The sequence below is a fragment of the Stegostoma tigrinum genome, chromosome 3 (assembly GCF_030684315.1).
Source record: "Stegostoma tigrinum isolate sSteTig4 chromosome 3, sSteTig4.hap1, whole genome shotgun sequence".
Taxonomy (NCBI): domain Eukaryota; kingdom Metazoa; phylum Chordata; class Chondrichthyes; order Orectolobiformes; family Stegostomatidae; genus Stegostoma; species Stegostoma tigrinum.
The window spans coordinates 87,026,632-87,040,855 of NC_081356.1; the positions used below are offsets into that span (position 1 = coordinate 87,026,632).

The 14,224-nt window shown below is 39.4% G+C and overlaps 1 protein-coding gene across 1 annotated transcript in view; it reads right to left on the reverse strand.

Annotated features, from left to right (window-relative positions):
- Positions 1-306: 306 nt before the first annotated feature.
- LOC125451045 (uncharacterized) overlaps positions 307-14,224 on the reverse strand; it is a 145,817-nt gene continuing 131,899 nt past the window's right edge. Inside the window, exons 11-12 of the mRNA XM_048527729.2 lie at positions 9,109-9,252; positions 307-2,532 (exon numbers count right to left, since the gene is read on the reverse strand). Of these exons, the coding sequence (XP_048383686.1) occupies positions 2,030-2,532; positions 9,109-9,252 (647 nt within the window). The 3' untranslated portion in view covers positions 307-2,029. The remainder of the gene's footprint in view (positions 2,533-9,108; positions 9,253-14,224) is intronic.

The window sequence follows — 14,224 nt, forward strand, 5'->3', positions numbered from 1 at the left end:
CCAAGAGGAAAGCCAAGTAGTGCAAAAATGTCGAGGAGCCCTTGTTTTATCAGAAGCTTTGAGGACAGCAAAAAATACTTCAGGACCTGCCACACACCTCGTTGTATACTTGTGAAACTTGAAACAACTGCACAAACCTGTAAGTACAAATTAGGTTTGTTAAAAGAAGACAATAAGTTAATGCTTGCACTCTCAATATTTGTATTTCATCTCTCCTTTTAGTGACATTTTGTACTAACAAGCAATTATTTAGATTTGTCAGAAAGCAAAATAAAGAGAAAGATTAAGAGAGTGATGAAGGTGACAATGTAAAAACAAATCTGCAACACAATTTTTGAACAAATAAGCCCCCATGCTTACAAAATTAAACTCGTAGGAGTTTCTTTGGCGGTAATTGCAAATTATCACATTGTTTAAGGATTCACTTGCACCTGAATGGACTGTCTCTAACATTTCTAGCATGTTTCTTGGTGCTTGTGGTTAAAGGTAGCAATTTTACTTCCTTGCAGTGATTTCAATATCAAGTCTATCAATGAGGTATTACAATACAGGGTTTGAAAGAGCAGGATTACTAACAGAAATGTTTGGATTTCCATGTTTAACTGCATATTTGTGGTCACCATTGCAGACAATACAGTTGACTAATTTATTTCATAATAGTGTTAAGTGGCATTGATCTCACTATTGGCATAATTTGCAACTGTAAGAAACAATATATGGTAAAAGAACTGAGTTTCAAATAGTGGATCTGAGGATTCACTTCAAGTGAGGGGCTGTTGTTGCCATTAAAGGACAAGAATGGAAGTCAGTGGGTGTGTCAGCACTAGCAGAGTCAGAGGGCGAGTGCCAGGGTGCAGGGAAGGTCTATTCATCCACGAGTGTCAGTAGTCAAGTAAGGTATGATTAAAATTAATTGACCCTGACTGAAATTTTCCAGTTGGCACATGGATCACTTGGGGTGACATGAAAAGACTAGGCACTCCTGGTCTCCCAATGAAAGTTTGGGCGCGAGGTAAAGTATGTGGCCCTCCCTTGCCTATCTGTACACATCCCTGAGGACAGGTTATACCTCCAACATATTGGCCAGAGCCGGAGCCATTGTTTGATTCAATTTGCTTTAGATTGCGGAGAGGATGCTTCAAGGTGGAGGAAGCCTCCATCTCCCTTGCCTGCAAGGAGGTCCTGTTGTTTCTTTCTTCTTAATAATCCTCTGGCTCCATGAGTCCATCACCATCCTCATTTACAAGCATGCTCTCTGTCTATTCATTGGCCAATTCAATGAAAATAATCGTTTTCACAACTATTTCTGATGCATTGCAGAATTAGTAGTCTGCCTGCTGTTAAAATCTTTTGCATTTTTCATAATAATTAGCCTTCAATTTACAATATTTATTTATGTCCAGTTTCCCTGGATTCTTTACTTAACATTATAATTGTTTCATATTCTGAAGTAATATTGCCTATTCTGGAAATTTTCAACTAAAACCCTGTCATCAATACATGTTTATGAATACATTTTCCAAAAAAAGCAGACTTTATTATCAAATTATTTGTTTCAATTGGATTTTTTTCTATTGTATTATAAAGTATTGATTTTAAAGTTTTTGTAAAATCTATATCTTTGTAAAATAGTACAAGATCACTGTAATATTTGCAATAATCTACAGTCTGTCAGAATCCAAGTATTAACAATGGATATGAAGTAAAGATCACACACTTTTTTGTGCATGGTACATTAAACACAAAATGTAGACCGTTTCTCCATAAAATATAGGAATACTATTATTCACACTGTGGCCGCTGTAGATTAATACAAAAACAATAAAGAATTTTTTTTTAAATGAACACTGACTAACACCAGAAAAAAAATTTCAAGTGTATTCCATTTCCTGTCGAAGCCCTAGTACATTTGCTGCCCAGATGTCTATGTCTGTGAACCATTAACCCTAGGCTTCTAGCTTATTTTTCTCCTCATGCACTGTTACTAATTTCAAAATACCAGTGTGCCAAGCAACAGAAGATCTATTGCTCAGTCCTGCCAAGGTGGCCTTTGTTGTTTTATTTTAGTTTTGCTTTTTTGGACTGGTTTAGCCGTGCCTTTACTACTGCATTTCTCAGAGCTACCCTGTTTGGAGAGATCATGTTGGGATTCTACAATGGTAGTTATACTTTCATTCGACATCCTTGGTTCCCCAGGTTGAAGTTTTAGAGTAGAAGCTGTTGCGATGGTAAATGCCTTGGTTTTAAGCTCTGGACTTGTTGCCTCATGAGGTGTGCTAGCATTTCCATCCACTTTTACTTTTCCATTTGGTTTTTCTGGCTTTGAAGCAAATTGTGAGGAGTGACCACCATCAGTCTTTTTTTCCATGTTCTCTTTTCTCAGATTGTGAAGAGTTTCTACGGCATGACTGAACTCTTCCTTCAAGGTTTCAAGTTCACTTGCCAATGAATCTTGTTGTTCTTTACAATCTTTGACACACCATTCCAAGGAAAGGAAGAATTCTTTCCCAAATCTGGATAGAGCCTCATCACCTTAAAAAGGATGATAGTAACGTACGTTCAGATTGAAGCAGATATTCCATTTCAAGAGGAACAGTGAAAGAGATTTACTCATTCAAAAAAATTAATACATATATCAAATCAACCTTGACAGGAATAGGTATGTAGTTGAATGTTTTTAAATCTAATTATCAACAAACTTTTACAGACACAGATAAACTGCATGGGAAAACATTGGGAATTAATTACTAAATCATGATAAAATTACATAAATTCTAACTCTTATAGTGTCAATGGCAAATCTGAGTTTAAATCCTAATCCAGGACTGAGAATCAAAAAGAAAGGCTGACACTTCAGTGAAATACTGTGCTATTGTGCCAGCATTTGGATCAGATACTAAACTGAAGCCATCTACTTTCTGAAGTGGACATAAAAGATCTTGTGGCACAATTCCAAATAAAAATTGAGGAGCGATACCTGTCACCTGGCCAATTTTTTGCCCTCAAACAACATCACAAAACAATTATCAGTCTTTGTCACATTCATGTGTAGGAGCTTGTTGTCTGCAAATTGGCAGGTGTTTTTCGACAGTACAGCAGTGACTACACTTCAAAAATACCTAATTGGATGTAAGGCACTCTGAGATATTTAGTGGTTGGAAAATCACGAAATAAATGCAATGTATAATTTACACAATAAATGAAATTGTTTTGCAGCATTTAATTAAATAAAAATATGGTGTTTGCAGTGGGATGTGTTACTAAAATCTACATTTGCAACTTTTATTAAGTGAACAGTAGTTCTGTACCATTGCACCATATGATTACCAACAACATTTAGTGGAATAATACCGGACTGCTTTTGATTATAAAAAGGATACAGACAAAATTGTGAAGTGTCCAAAGTGGGTTACAAGGAGTGTGTAACATGCCAGTGCAACCTCTGAAGGCCCAAAAATGTTAGGTCAGTAGTACAGGCACACTTAATAGGGAATATATTGTCTATACATTATAGGGGTAAGCAATAACCTTAAGCAAGTGTTAGATCCTATACAAATGCATTGAAAATAAAACGGTGCTTTGAGATTTTTCTGCTATGAACACATCATGCAGTCCAGCACATACAGCATAAGTAGGTCATGATATCCATAGTATGAAAACTATGGTGCCATCTTGGAGCTCTATGGTGTGTTTAGCCTTGCACTGTTAAACATACAGGACTTCCTCCACCATACCAGCTCTCTTGAAAGGTGAGAATTAGTTAAAGATTAGTTGTTGTATTATTTCCTCTAGTTGTTGCTAATATTCTATACATTTTAGGTGTTTTTCTATATTTCCCAAAAGTTTAATTGGTTTAAAGGGACTAGACATTGTTGTTGAAGAAGTACTTTGATGGTGACTTAAACACAAGCCAGTTACTTCCAAATATGGGTGGCCTATTAAGGTTTCCTCTTGGTATTGAGGACAACTTGGAGAATGATCAGAGGCCACCGAAAGCTGGAGGAGATGTGAGCAGAGGGTAACGGATAATTCCGAGAAGGATAATACAAAGACTGTCAGCATCATCTCTTCCACGGACATCAAAATATTCAGGTATGCTGCTTCCATTTCTTTCTGCTGCCTTCTTTTGTGTTCCACTGGCTTTTGTAAGAAGGAGGGAAGTGTGCCAGTGAGCCTCACGTAATATGTCTGGGTGATACAGCTGTCATGGTTTAATAGCTGTCAATTAATGTAAGCCACAAGATAAGTAGGTGTCGGGCTTGTTGAGTGTTGGAGGACAAGGGTAAAGTATATGAAGGTTAGGTTAGGTCTATTTCCTGAGTGATGAAAGTCAATTGAGCTTTGAGTGAAGCTAGTAATCCAGTTAGTAGGATTGGCATTTGAAGCTACACACTTGACACTGATAGTTTATGAGATTGTTAACTTATTTATGCTCGATGTTTTGAACTCTAGGCTATCCAGGACAAAACAGCCCACTTGATTTTCACCCCATCTACTGCCTTAAACAGTTTTGACCACCAATGAACAGTAAGAACAGAGGATACCATCTACAAGATGAACTGCAGCAACTTACCAGGTTTAGGTACGAAAAGGTGGTTTAGCCAGCAGTGCCCACGTCCCAACAATCAATTAAAAGTGACTTATATTAAATTCATGGGAAGGGAGAGGCCCACGACAACAGCAAACCTGACAGTTTTATGGTCACAGTCTAAGGGCTGGAGAGGAACCTCCTATTAGAGAGCCCTGTGCCTACTGGAGTCTCCTGGCTGCCAATCCCCATCAGCCTCCTCAGCAGAATCTGCTAACTTGGCCCTGGTGAAACCACGGACTTAGTTACTAGTCTAGTCTACACTGGCATTTGGGATTGCTTGTAGTCACTATAGTGCCACTGCCACATCTGGGATCACTAAAGTGCTATTCATCTGGTTGCCTTGTCATGGGACTTCCTCCCAAGAGAAGTAGAAATTGCTCCTCCAATCAATTAATTTAGTCTCAGTGTTAAATTATTGTGGGCAGCTGTCAGGATAGTGAGGGGTCTGGAATTTCAGTGCCCTGTTAAATCTAGCCCATGAGATAATGGGAACTGCAGATGCTGGAGATTCCAAGATAATAAAATGTGAGGCTGGATGAACACAGCAGGCCAAGCAGCATCTCAGGAGCACAAAAGCTGACGTTTCGGGCCTAGACCCCAGTTCCCATTATCTCTGATACTATTTTAACCTCACTGCGAAGCCTCTCCCAGGGATGCCTAACCTGAAGAAGTTACCCTCCTCACTCCGGACCAAGGCTCTCTGATGAAGGGTCTAGGCCCGAAACGTCAGCTTTGATGCTGCTTGGCCTGCTGTGTTCATCCAGCCTCACATTAAATCTAGCCCATGTCTGTTTTTATGAGCGGCATTTCTACAAGGGGTATGATTGCAGTTTTATCACAGTCTAATCCCTTCTTTAATCAAAACATTTGCTGTACACTTAAAAATAACAATCAGGTTTTTAATTTGGAATTCAATTTTTTTCTTTTATCAATCCAGGGCTGGACAGCCAAAGTCACCCCCTGTAGTTTTTAGTCTGTTACCTCTGATTCTCTTTTTACAGATGCCTATAGATGAGCTGAGTATATCCTGTTTTATCTCATTTGGTTTCAGATTGTAGCATCTTCACTATATTGCCTTTGATTAGATTTTCTCTTGATGGAGATAGTCATTGCAAGGCACTTATTTAGTGTGAATGTTAGTCCCCATTTATGAGGCTAAGCCTGAAAGTTGTCTGGATTTAGCTGCATTGAATTCTAACTGTTTCAGTATCACTTGATCAGGGAAATGAACACTACAAAAACATCAGTGAATATGCCCACATCTGACCTCATAGTGGAGGGAAAGTCATTGCTGAAGGAACTGAAGATGGTTTGGGCCTAGGACGCTATGCTGGAGAATTCCTACAGTGATGTCTTAGGCCAAAATGACTAGGCTGCAACAATCACAACCATCTTCTTTTGTGCTGGGCATAGTTTGCACCAGTGGAGAGTTTAATCTCTCATATCCCATTTAGATCAATTTTAACAAGGCTCTTTGACGCCACGCTCAATCAAATGTTCACTTGATGTCAAGGGCAGTCAGTTTCACATCATCTCTGGAATTTATCTCTTTGGGCCATGTTTGGACCAAAGCTATAACACAGTCTGGAATCAATTGAGCCTGATGGAATCTAATATAAGTATCAATGACCAATTATTGCTAAAGAATTGCCATTGATAGCACTGTCAATAATATCTTCCTTCACTTTGCTGATGATTGAGAGTAAACTGATGTGACAATAACTGGTGAATTGGATTCGTCCTCTTTCAGTGGACAGGACATACCTGAGCAATTTTCCATTTTGTCAGGTGGCTGCTAGTATTGCAGACGTACTGGTACACTTTGATTAGTGCACAGAAAGCTCTGGAGCACATGTTAAAGACTACAGCTAAGATTATATCAAGATCCAAAGCCTTTGCTGTACTCCATGTGTTCAGATGTTTCTTGTCATCACATGGAGCGTTTCTAATTGGCTGAAGATTGGCATCTGTAATGCTGGGAAACTCAAGAGAAGGTTGAGATGGATCAGCCACTTGACACCCCTGTCTGAAGATTATTGCAAATGCTCTTTTTTTCCTCTTAATTTACATTCTGGATGGGGATATTGTGGAGTCTCTTCATCCCCCTGGTTGTTTAATTATCCTTTACCAAAATCACTGGTGGTGATAGTATGGAAAAATATTGATTTGGTCCCTACACTTTCTGATCATTTAGTTCTGTGTACAGCATATTTCTCTCTCTTTGCAGTGTGCATTCGGTCATGCGTTGTCATTAGATTGATAGCTCATTTTTAGGTATGTTCCTGGCATGCACTCCTGACTGAACTATGGTTAGTCTTTTGGTTTGATGGTAATGATAGGGTGGGTGATATGTCAGCCACGAAGTTACAAGTTATAGTGAAATACAACGCTGTTACTAATGAGGCAACTTGTTTGAAACTTAAGACCCTGTGGATAGAGAGGGAACACGCGGAAGCTTCTACTAACAACAGAATCTAGATCAACATGTCACTGTTTCACAATTGGGGTCATCAACTTAAGATAGAAATAAGGATTTTTTTGTCTTAGACAGTTGTGAGTCTTTGGAACTTTGTTTCTCAGAATGTGGAGGTGCTGGCATTGGGCTGAGGTTGACAAAGTCAGAAGTCACACAATATCAGATTATAGTCCAACAGGTTTATTTGAAATTACAAGATTTCAGTGCAATGTTCCTCCATCAGGTATCTTCACCAAACAAAGGTGCAGCGCTACAAAACCTTGTGAATTCAAAAAAACCTGTTGGACTATAATCTGATATCATGTGACTTCTGACTTCTTCGTCAAAAGGCAGATGTACACAGATTCTTGATAAGTAACAAGGTGAAAGGTCTCAGGTATAGGTGAGAATGTGCAGTAATCAGATCAGCCATGATCTTAATGAATGGCAGAATACTCTCAAGGTGCTGAGTAGTCTATTCCTGCTCCCAATTCATACAGTCCTGATAAGGAACTAATGGATACATGTTGAGAGTATTTTTGATGTTAGAAAAATCTTAACTTGCGGTTAAACTGACAAGTATATAACAATGAAACTAATAAGTGGTTCAGTAAATCCTTTTTAAAGCTGCTTCCTGTATTTGTAAATCAGGATGGATTAATTTACATTTGCAGATAAGAAAATTAATTTTATGGAAATGTGAACTGTAACCTAATCCATTCAATTTCAAGTACATTATGGGCACAAGCTGGAAATTCACGTTTGAGATCTTAAGTCAGAAATCTCCACAGATCTGTTTAAAGTTCCATTTAATTTTCTCTGCCTGTAAATTTTCATTCATTTACCACATTTCTCATTTACACTTTTACAGGGAAAAAATATTCTGTCCATCAAATCTGTTCAAATTTACAGATGTTTTTAATGCATCAAACTGTAAAACGTTGGTTGAAATTTTAAAATAGTATAGATTCAAGTTTATGATCCCAATAGGGAGCGTGTTGGACAAGAGTGAGAATGTGGAAATTACTCCCAGATGTTATAACTCAAGCTTAGTGAGCAATAGATGATATTTAGCTGTGAGAATGAAGAAACGTCGAATAATTATAAAAAGTACGACAATGTAATACCACACACATTTTATACTACAGCAGTAAAGTATTTGTTCAATCAGGTTAATGTCGAACTTCTTTATGAAACAGAACACAATTAAAATAAAAGCACTGTGAAAGGATGTAAATAACTATGCTGCTTTACAATGCATCGTTATAAATTATGGTAGGTTTGCAACAATATCCTAAAGCAAAAAAATGACCATCTCTCTGGTAATGTCCACTGTCCATCATTTTGCTGTTTTTTTTTGGATTAAACCCATGGAAAAGCAAGTTGCTCTGTAGTCCATAAAATGTAGGAAGATGAAAGCAGCAAACATGCTGCTAACAATCATTATTTAAAGGCATTTTTTCATACTTGTTATTTTGACATAAATCCCATTTCTATGTATTTGCATAGTAAGACATAACAAGTTTCAGCAACTAGAGATAGGAGGATGTATACTAAACATAAGATACTAATAATGTGGACCTATAGCTAATCGTGAGCCTCTACTAGATGTGGGTTACTACTGTGTTTTGTCCATGAGTCATTCACCCCATAACATGGTCTACAGCTGTATGGCACTGGCTTTTTATATATGTTTCACAACTTGTGTTGAATTCTCATATTAATTTAATGGATGAGTGGCTGGAAGATCTAATAACGCAGATTCAACGTTTTCTCCAAATGTGGAGCAATATGCATGGAAGGCCTGAACTAGGACATTATGAAAGTAAAATGAAGTATCCAAGTAAATTGTCAATGACACCCAATGCGTTTCTACTATGCTAAATAATTCTACCTTTTAGCTTCTGATTGCTCCTTTGCATATTGACTGGTCTGAAGTTGGTCTAGCAATGTTTAATGCCCACTTTCTTTGATCTGCTGGGAACCAGACATCTGCCTGATATTGTAGAATAATTTAAGAAATAAAAATGAAATACAATGATGCTCATGTGTGATTTCTTACCATCGCTATGCTGATTTTGGAATGGCGTCAGATCATTCACTGCATTCTGTATTTGTTCCGCATTGTTTTTAAAAGTTGTTAAAAAATCTGTTAGTGTTGCTTCCGTTGTCATCTCCTGAAGTTTTGTATATGAGGTCAGCACTTCTGCAAGTAAAAATAGTAACAATTGCTGTAGCTATGCAAAACAATTAAAAAAACATTCATAAAGAAGCAAAATACTATGATGCTGGAAATCGCTAATAAAAACAAAATGGAGAAACTCAGCAGGCTAGACAGTATCTGTGGAGAGAAAAACAGTTGTTAGTTCAAGTCCAATTCAGCTGTCCTTCAGATGCTGAAAATACATTTATAATTATGATCCCAGCTGATGGTAAAGCTGGACAAATCAGATGCTAGAGTGAAACCTGGCCTGATAGACTATCAGAAATAATGGGAACTGCAGATGCTGGAGAATCCAAGATAGCAAAGTGTGAAGCTGGATGAACACAGCAGGCCAAGCAGCATCTCAGGAGCACAAAAGCTGACATTTCCGGCCTAACCCTTCATCAGATAGATTGATAGTCAATCAGGTGCACTATCAATTTTATTTTTGCCATTTGGTTACTAAAAGTACTTTTAACAAAATAATATAAGTTTATGATACAAAGTAAAAGAAAAATAACTAAGTATGTATATATAAAATTACTGACAAGGATCTTATCATAAATAGCAACAAAGAAATTCAAACCTTTTATCCAGTATGATCATTTATACTCAACTGAGTAAAGTATCACTCCTATCTTCTGTTTAAAATTTCTTACTGAACCAATGAAATTATAGACATAACTTTTCAGTAACTATCTGCACTTTCACTGTGATTCTCTCCATTATTGTCTACACAGCAAAACTAACTCAAATTGTTTTACTCTGAATCTTATGGAAAAAACACAGGCCTTTTTGTTAGCTCTGTCTACTTGAACTCCTAAAACATCTCAAAAGTTAAGCTCTATTTGCCTGGAGGCTGCCAAGACTAAAAATTGTCCTTCCACCAAAATGCAATTTTTCTTCTAAATTCAATCTACTTGCGGCCCCTTGATTTCTTTCCTTTTTGTAGGTTGTAATTGCGACATCTAATAAAAACCCTGGCAAATATCTCCCCATTTAATTTTAGTTTACACGTTTTCTTGGAAAGGCTATTTTGAATACACAGTTCAAAAATGCTCTTCTGACCTTTCTTTTAAAATAATCCCCTCTACAGCACTGAAAACCAAAATTCCATGTTAACTCTACATTAAAACCAGGTTCCCAAGTAATAATAATAGACCTAGACATAATAATAGACTATCACAATGGAGATTTGAAAGTAATGGAGCTAATTAATTGTTAGTGCCTCAGCATTCTGCGCTGTAGTTCCTCTGAAAAAGAGCAATAAAACATTGTTTTGTAATAAAGTGAAAGACAGTGCAACTAAAGATATAAAACATAAATCTAAAACATTTTCTCAAACTAAAACGGCAGGCTATGACAAAGGGGACACAGATGATAAAAGGTGAATTTCGTACTGATGTCAGGAAGATTTGTTCTACCCAAGGAATGACACATGGTACAGACAAATATTTTGTTCACCAGTGATAGTTTATCAAATGCAGCAGTTTTGCAGGTCTGAATTTTATCTAAGGTACCAACTGTGGGGAAGGTTTCCGTCCATGAGCTCTACCGAGTTATCTGAATTCAATTCTTTGCTGCTCACCTCATCATGTACACACCATGCCACTATGGCACCTCTCATGCTATCTTGTGCTCATCAGCTGCACTCACTACTGCTCGGACATTCCAAGATTTTTGCTGCTGGTACCATATTTAAAGTCCAGTTATACACCAGGTCAATTGTTGCCATCCCTTCATTCTACGCATGATGGGAGATTTTGAGTGCATGTCGATGGCATTGGTGAAACTCCATTGGAAATAGAATCTCACTCAACCACATCTCTTGCGTTTCCCACACCTCTGCCCTCACATTCCCCCCAACAAAAACAAAGACAGAATCCGCCCTTGTCCTCACATATCACTTCCCCAATCTCTGTATCCAATGCATCATTCTTCACCACTTCTGCCACCTACGTTCCCACCACAGAACCAAAGATGTATTTCCCTCCCCACACCATCTGCCTTTCCTAGGTACCGCTCTCTCCACGACTCCCTTGTCAATTTCACAGTCCCCGCTAGCCTCACCAACCCCGGGACCTTTCCCTGAAACTGCAGGAAGTGCTACACCTGCTCCTACACCTCTCCCCTCACCTGCCTTCAACACACAAACCTTCCACAGTAGACAGGGGGTTATCTGCACATCCCATCAACTTGGTCTATTGTATCCGCTGCTCCCAATGTGGCCTCTTCTACATCAGGGAGACCAAGCGGAGGCTCAGAGACTGCTTTGTAGAGCACCATCGCTCTGTTCACAACTAACGACAACACCTTCCAGTCGCGAACCATTTCAACTGCCTCTCCCACTCCTGGGCAATATGCTCACCTTGGGCCTCCTCCTGTGTCACAATGATGTCACACACAAACCGGAGAAGCAGCATCTCATATTCCACCTCAGGAGCCTACAGCCCAATGGCTTAAACATCAATTTTAATCAGTTTCAAAATCTCCCCACCCCACCTCATCCCATGACCAACCCTCCCTTTCATCCCTGCCTCCTTGACCTGACACAATCTGTCTACCTTCTCTCCCACCTATCTGCCCCTCCCACCTCAATGGCCAATCCCTATCACTCCATACCTACACTAACCTATTACCATCCCACTTACCTTCCCCAGCTCCACCCCTTGTCTCTCTATTTATTTCTGAGCTCCTTTGCCCATTCCCATTTCTGAAGGTTGTGACCTGAAACATAACTTCCCTGCTCCTCTGATGCTACCTGGCCTGCTGTGTGCCTCCAGCTCCAAACTGTGTTATCTCACATTTGTAAATGTATTTCTACTTTACTTTGTAAAGACCATGCCTTTTTTTTCAACTTTTCTGTAGTTTTGATTGTGGATTGAAATGGAAAAAGGAGGTTTGAAAAACCAAAGATTGTTGAATGATTCCTGCAGTTTTTAAAAAGGAAGAAGCATAGAATTCCCACAATGTGGAAGCTGGCCATTCAATATATCGAGTCCACACAACCCTCTGAGCAGCATCCCACCCAGATACATCCCTGTAAACCTACATTTCCCATGGCTAATTCACCTAGCCTACACATCCCAGGACACTATGGACAATTTAGTATAACTGATCCACCTAACCTGCACATCTTTGGACTTGAGGAAACCGGAGCACCCAGACAAACCCACACAGACACAGGGAGAATGCGCAAATGCTACACAGTCACCCAAGGCTGGAAACAAACCTGTGTTCCTGACACTGTGAAGCAGCAGTGCTAACTACTGAGCAACCATAGTGCTCATTCTATTCTCTGCAGTAAAATGTACTTTAACCCTGAAGAAAACCAGTTTACATTTCTTTTAGTTCTTTCTGTAACCTGTGACTTTTATTTAATAAGTCAGAGTCCTTTTACAAATGTGAACCAACCAACCTATTTCTTCTGAATCAATGAAAGTGTCTAAAGAAGGAAGGTATGGAGGCAGCATTTTGATAGTACAAGAGCCATCTCCAGCAGATCCTGTGACAAGAGATGATCAAGCTGCTTTCACAGCTTTCCCTCCACCCAGAACAATGATGAGTTCTTTTCTGTCTGTGTCTGTTTTTGTGTGTGCTTGAGAAGTTTATAACAAGGTTCAAGTTTTAATTCATAAATTGTTGTATGCTATGCTCCTAATTGTTTACCTGGAACTATTTGTTCCCTAATGCCAGACTGGCATAACATCTTGACATTGTCATGTTGTCACCCAACAGAATGACTTGAAAGGACAGTTATAATCAGTGACCAAATCACTGACTGATCTCTGTGAAGCTGCCCATTGACTATCCACCACTGACTGGTTGCACTGGACCTGCAAGACTCACAGTGGCCCACTTTCCAGACTGTAATGGCTGGGAATCTCTGACACTGACCACCCCAAACATGTCCAAGCCCCAGGCCGATATATGATGACATCCTTGCACTTACCAAGCCAGTAGCCTCTGACTGACTATGAGCTCCTGTGACTTGACTGTGGTCTACTTCCCTTAAGAACAAAGAATTTTAAAAAATTACAGCACAGGAACAGGCCCTTCAGCCGTCCAACCCCATGCCAATCCAGATCTTCTCTCTAATCCTGTTGCCTCTTTTCCAAGGATCTGTATCCCTCTGCTCTCTGCCCATTCATGTATCTGTCTAGATACATCTCAAATGATGCTATCGTGCCTGCCTCTACCACTTGCACTGGCAATGCATTCCAGGCATCCACCACCCTCTGCGTAAAGAACTTTCCACACATATCTCTCTTGAACTTTTCCCCTCTCACCTCGAAATCGTGACCCTTAGTAACTGAGTCCCCCATTCTGGGAAAATGCTTCTTGCTATCCACCCTGTCTACACCTCTCATGATTTTGTAGGCCTCAATCAGGTCACCCCTCAACCTCCGTCTTTCTAATGTAAAGAATCCTAATCTACTCAACCTCTCTTCATAGCTAGCGCCCTCCATACCAGGCAACATCCTGGTGAACCCCCTCGGCACCCTCTCCAAAGCATCCACATCCTTTTGGTAATGTGGCAACCAGAACTATATGCAGTATTCCAAATGTGGTCCAACCAAAGTCCTATATAACTGTAACATGACCTGCCAACTCTTGTACTCAATACCCCTTTCGATGAATGAAAGGATGCCGTATGCCTTCTTGACCACTTTATCCACCTGCATTGCCACCTTCAAGGTACAATGGACCTGAACACCCAGATCTCTCTGTGCATCAATTTTCTCCAGGGCTTTTCTATTTACCACATAGTTCACCCTTGAATTGGATCTTCCAAAATGCATCACCTCGCATTTGCCTGAAATGAACTCCGTCTGCCATTTGTCCGTCCAACTCTCCAATCTATCTATATTCTGCTGCATTCTCCAACAGTCCCCTTCACTATCTGCTACTCCACCAATCTTAGTGTCATCTGCAAACTTGTTAATCAGACCCTCTATACCTTCCTCCAGATCAC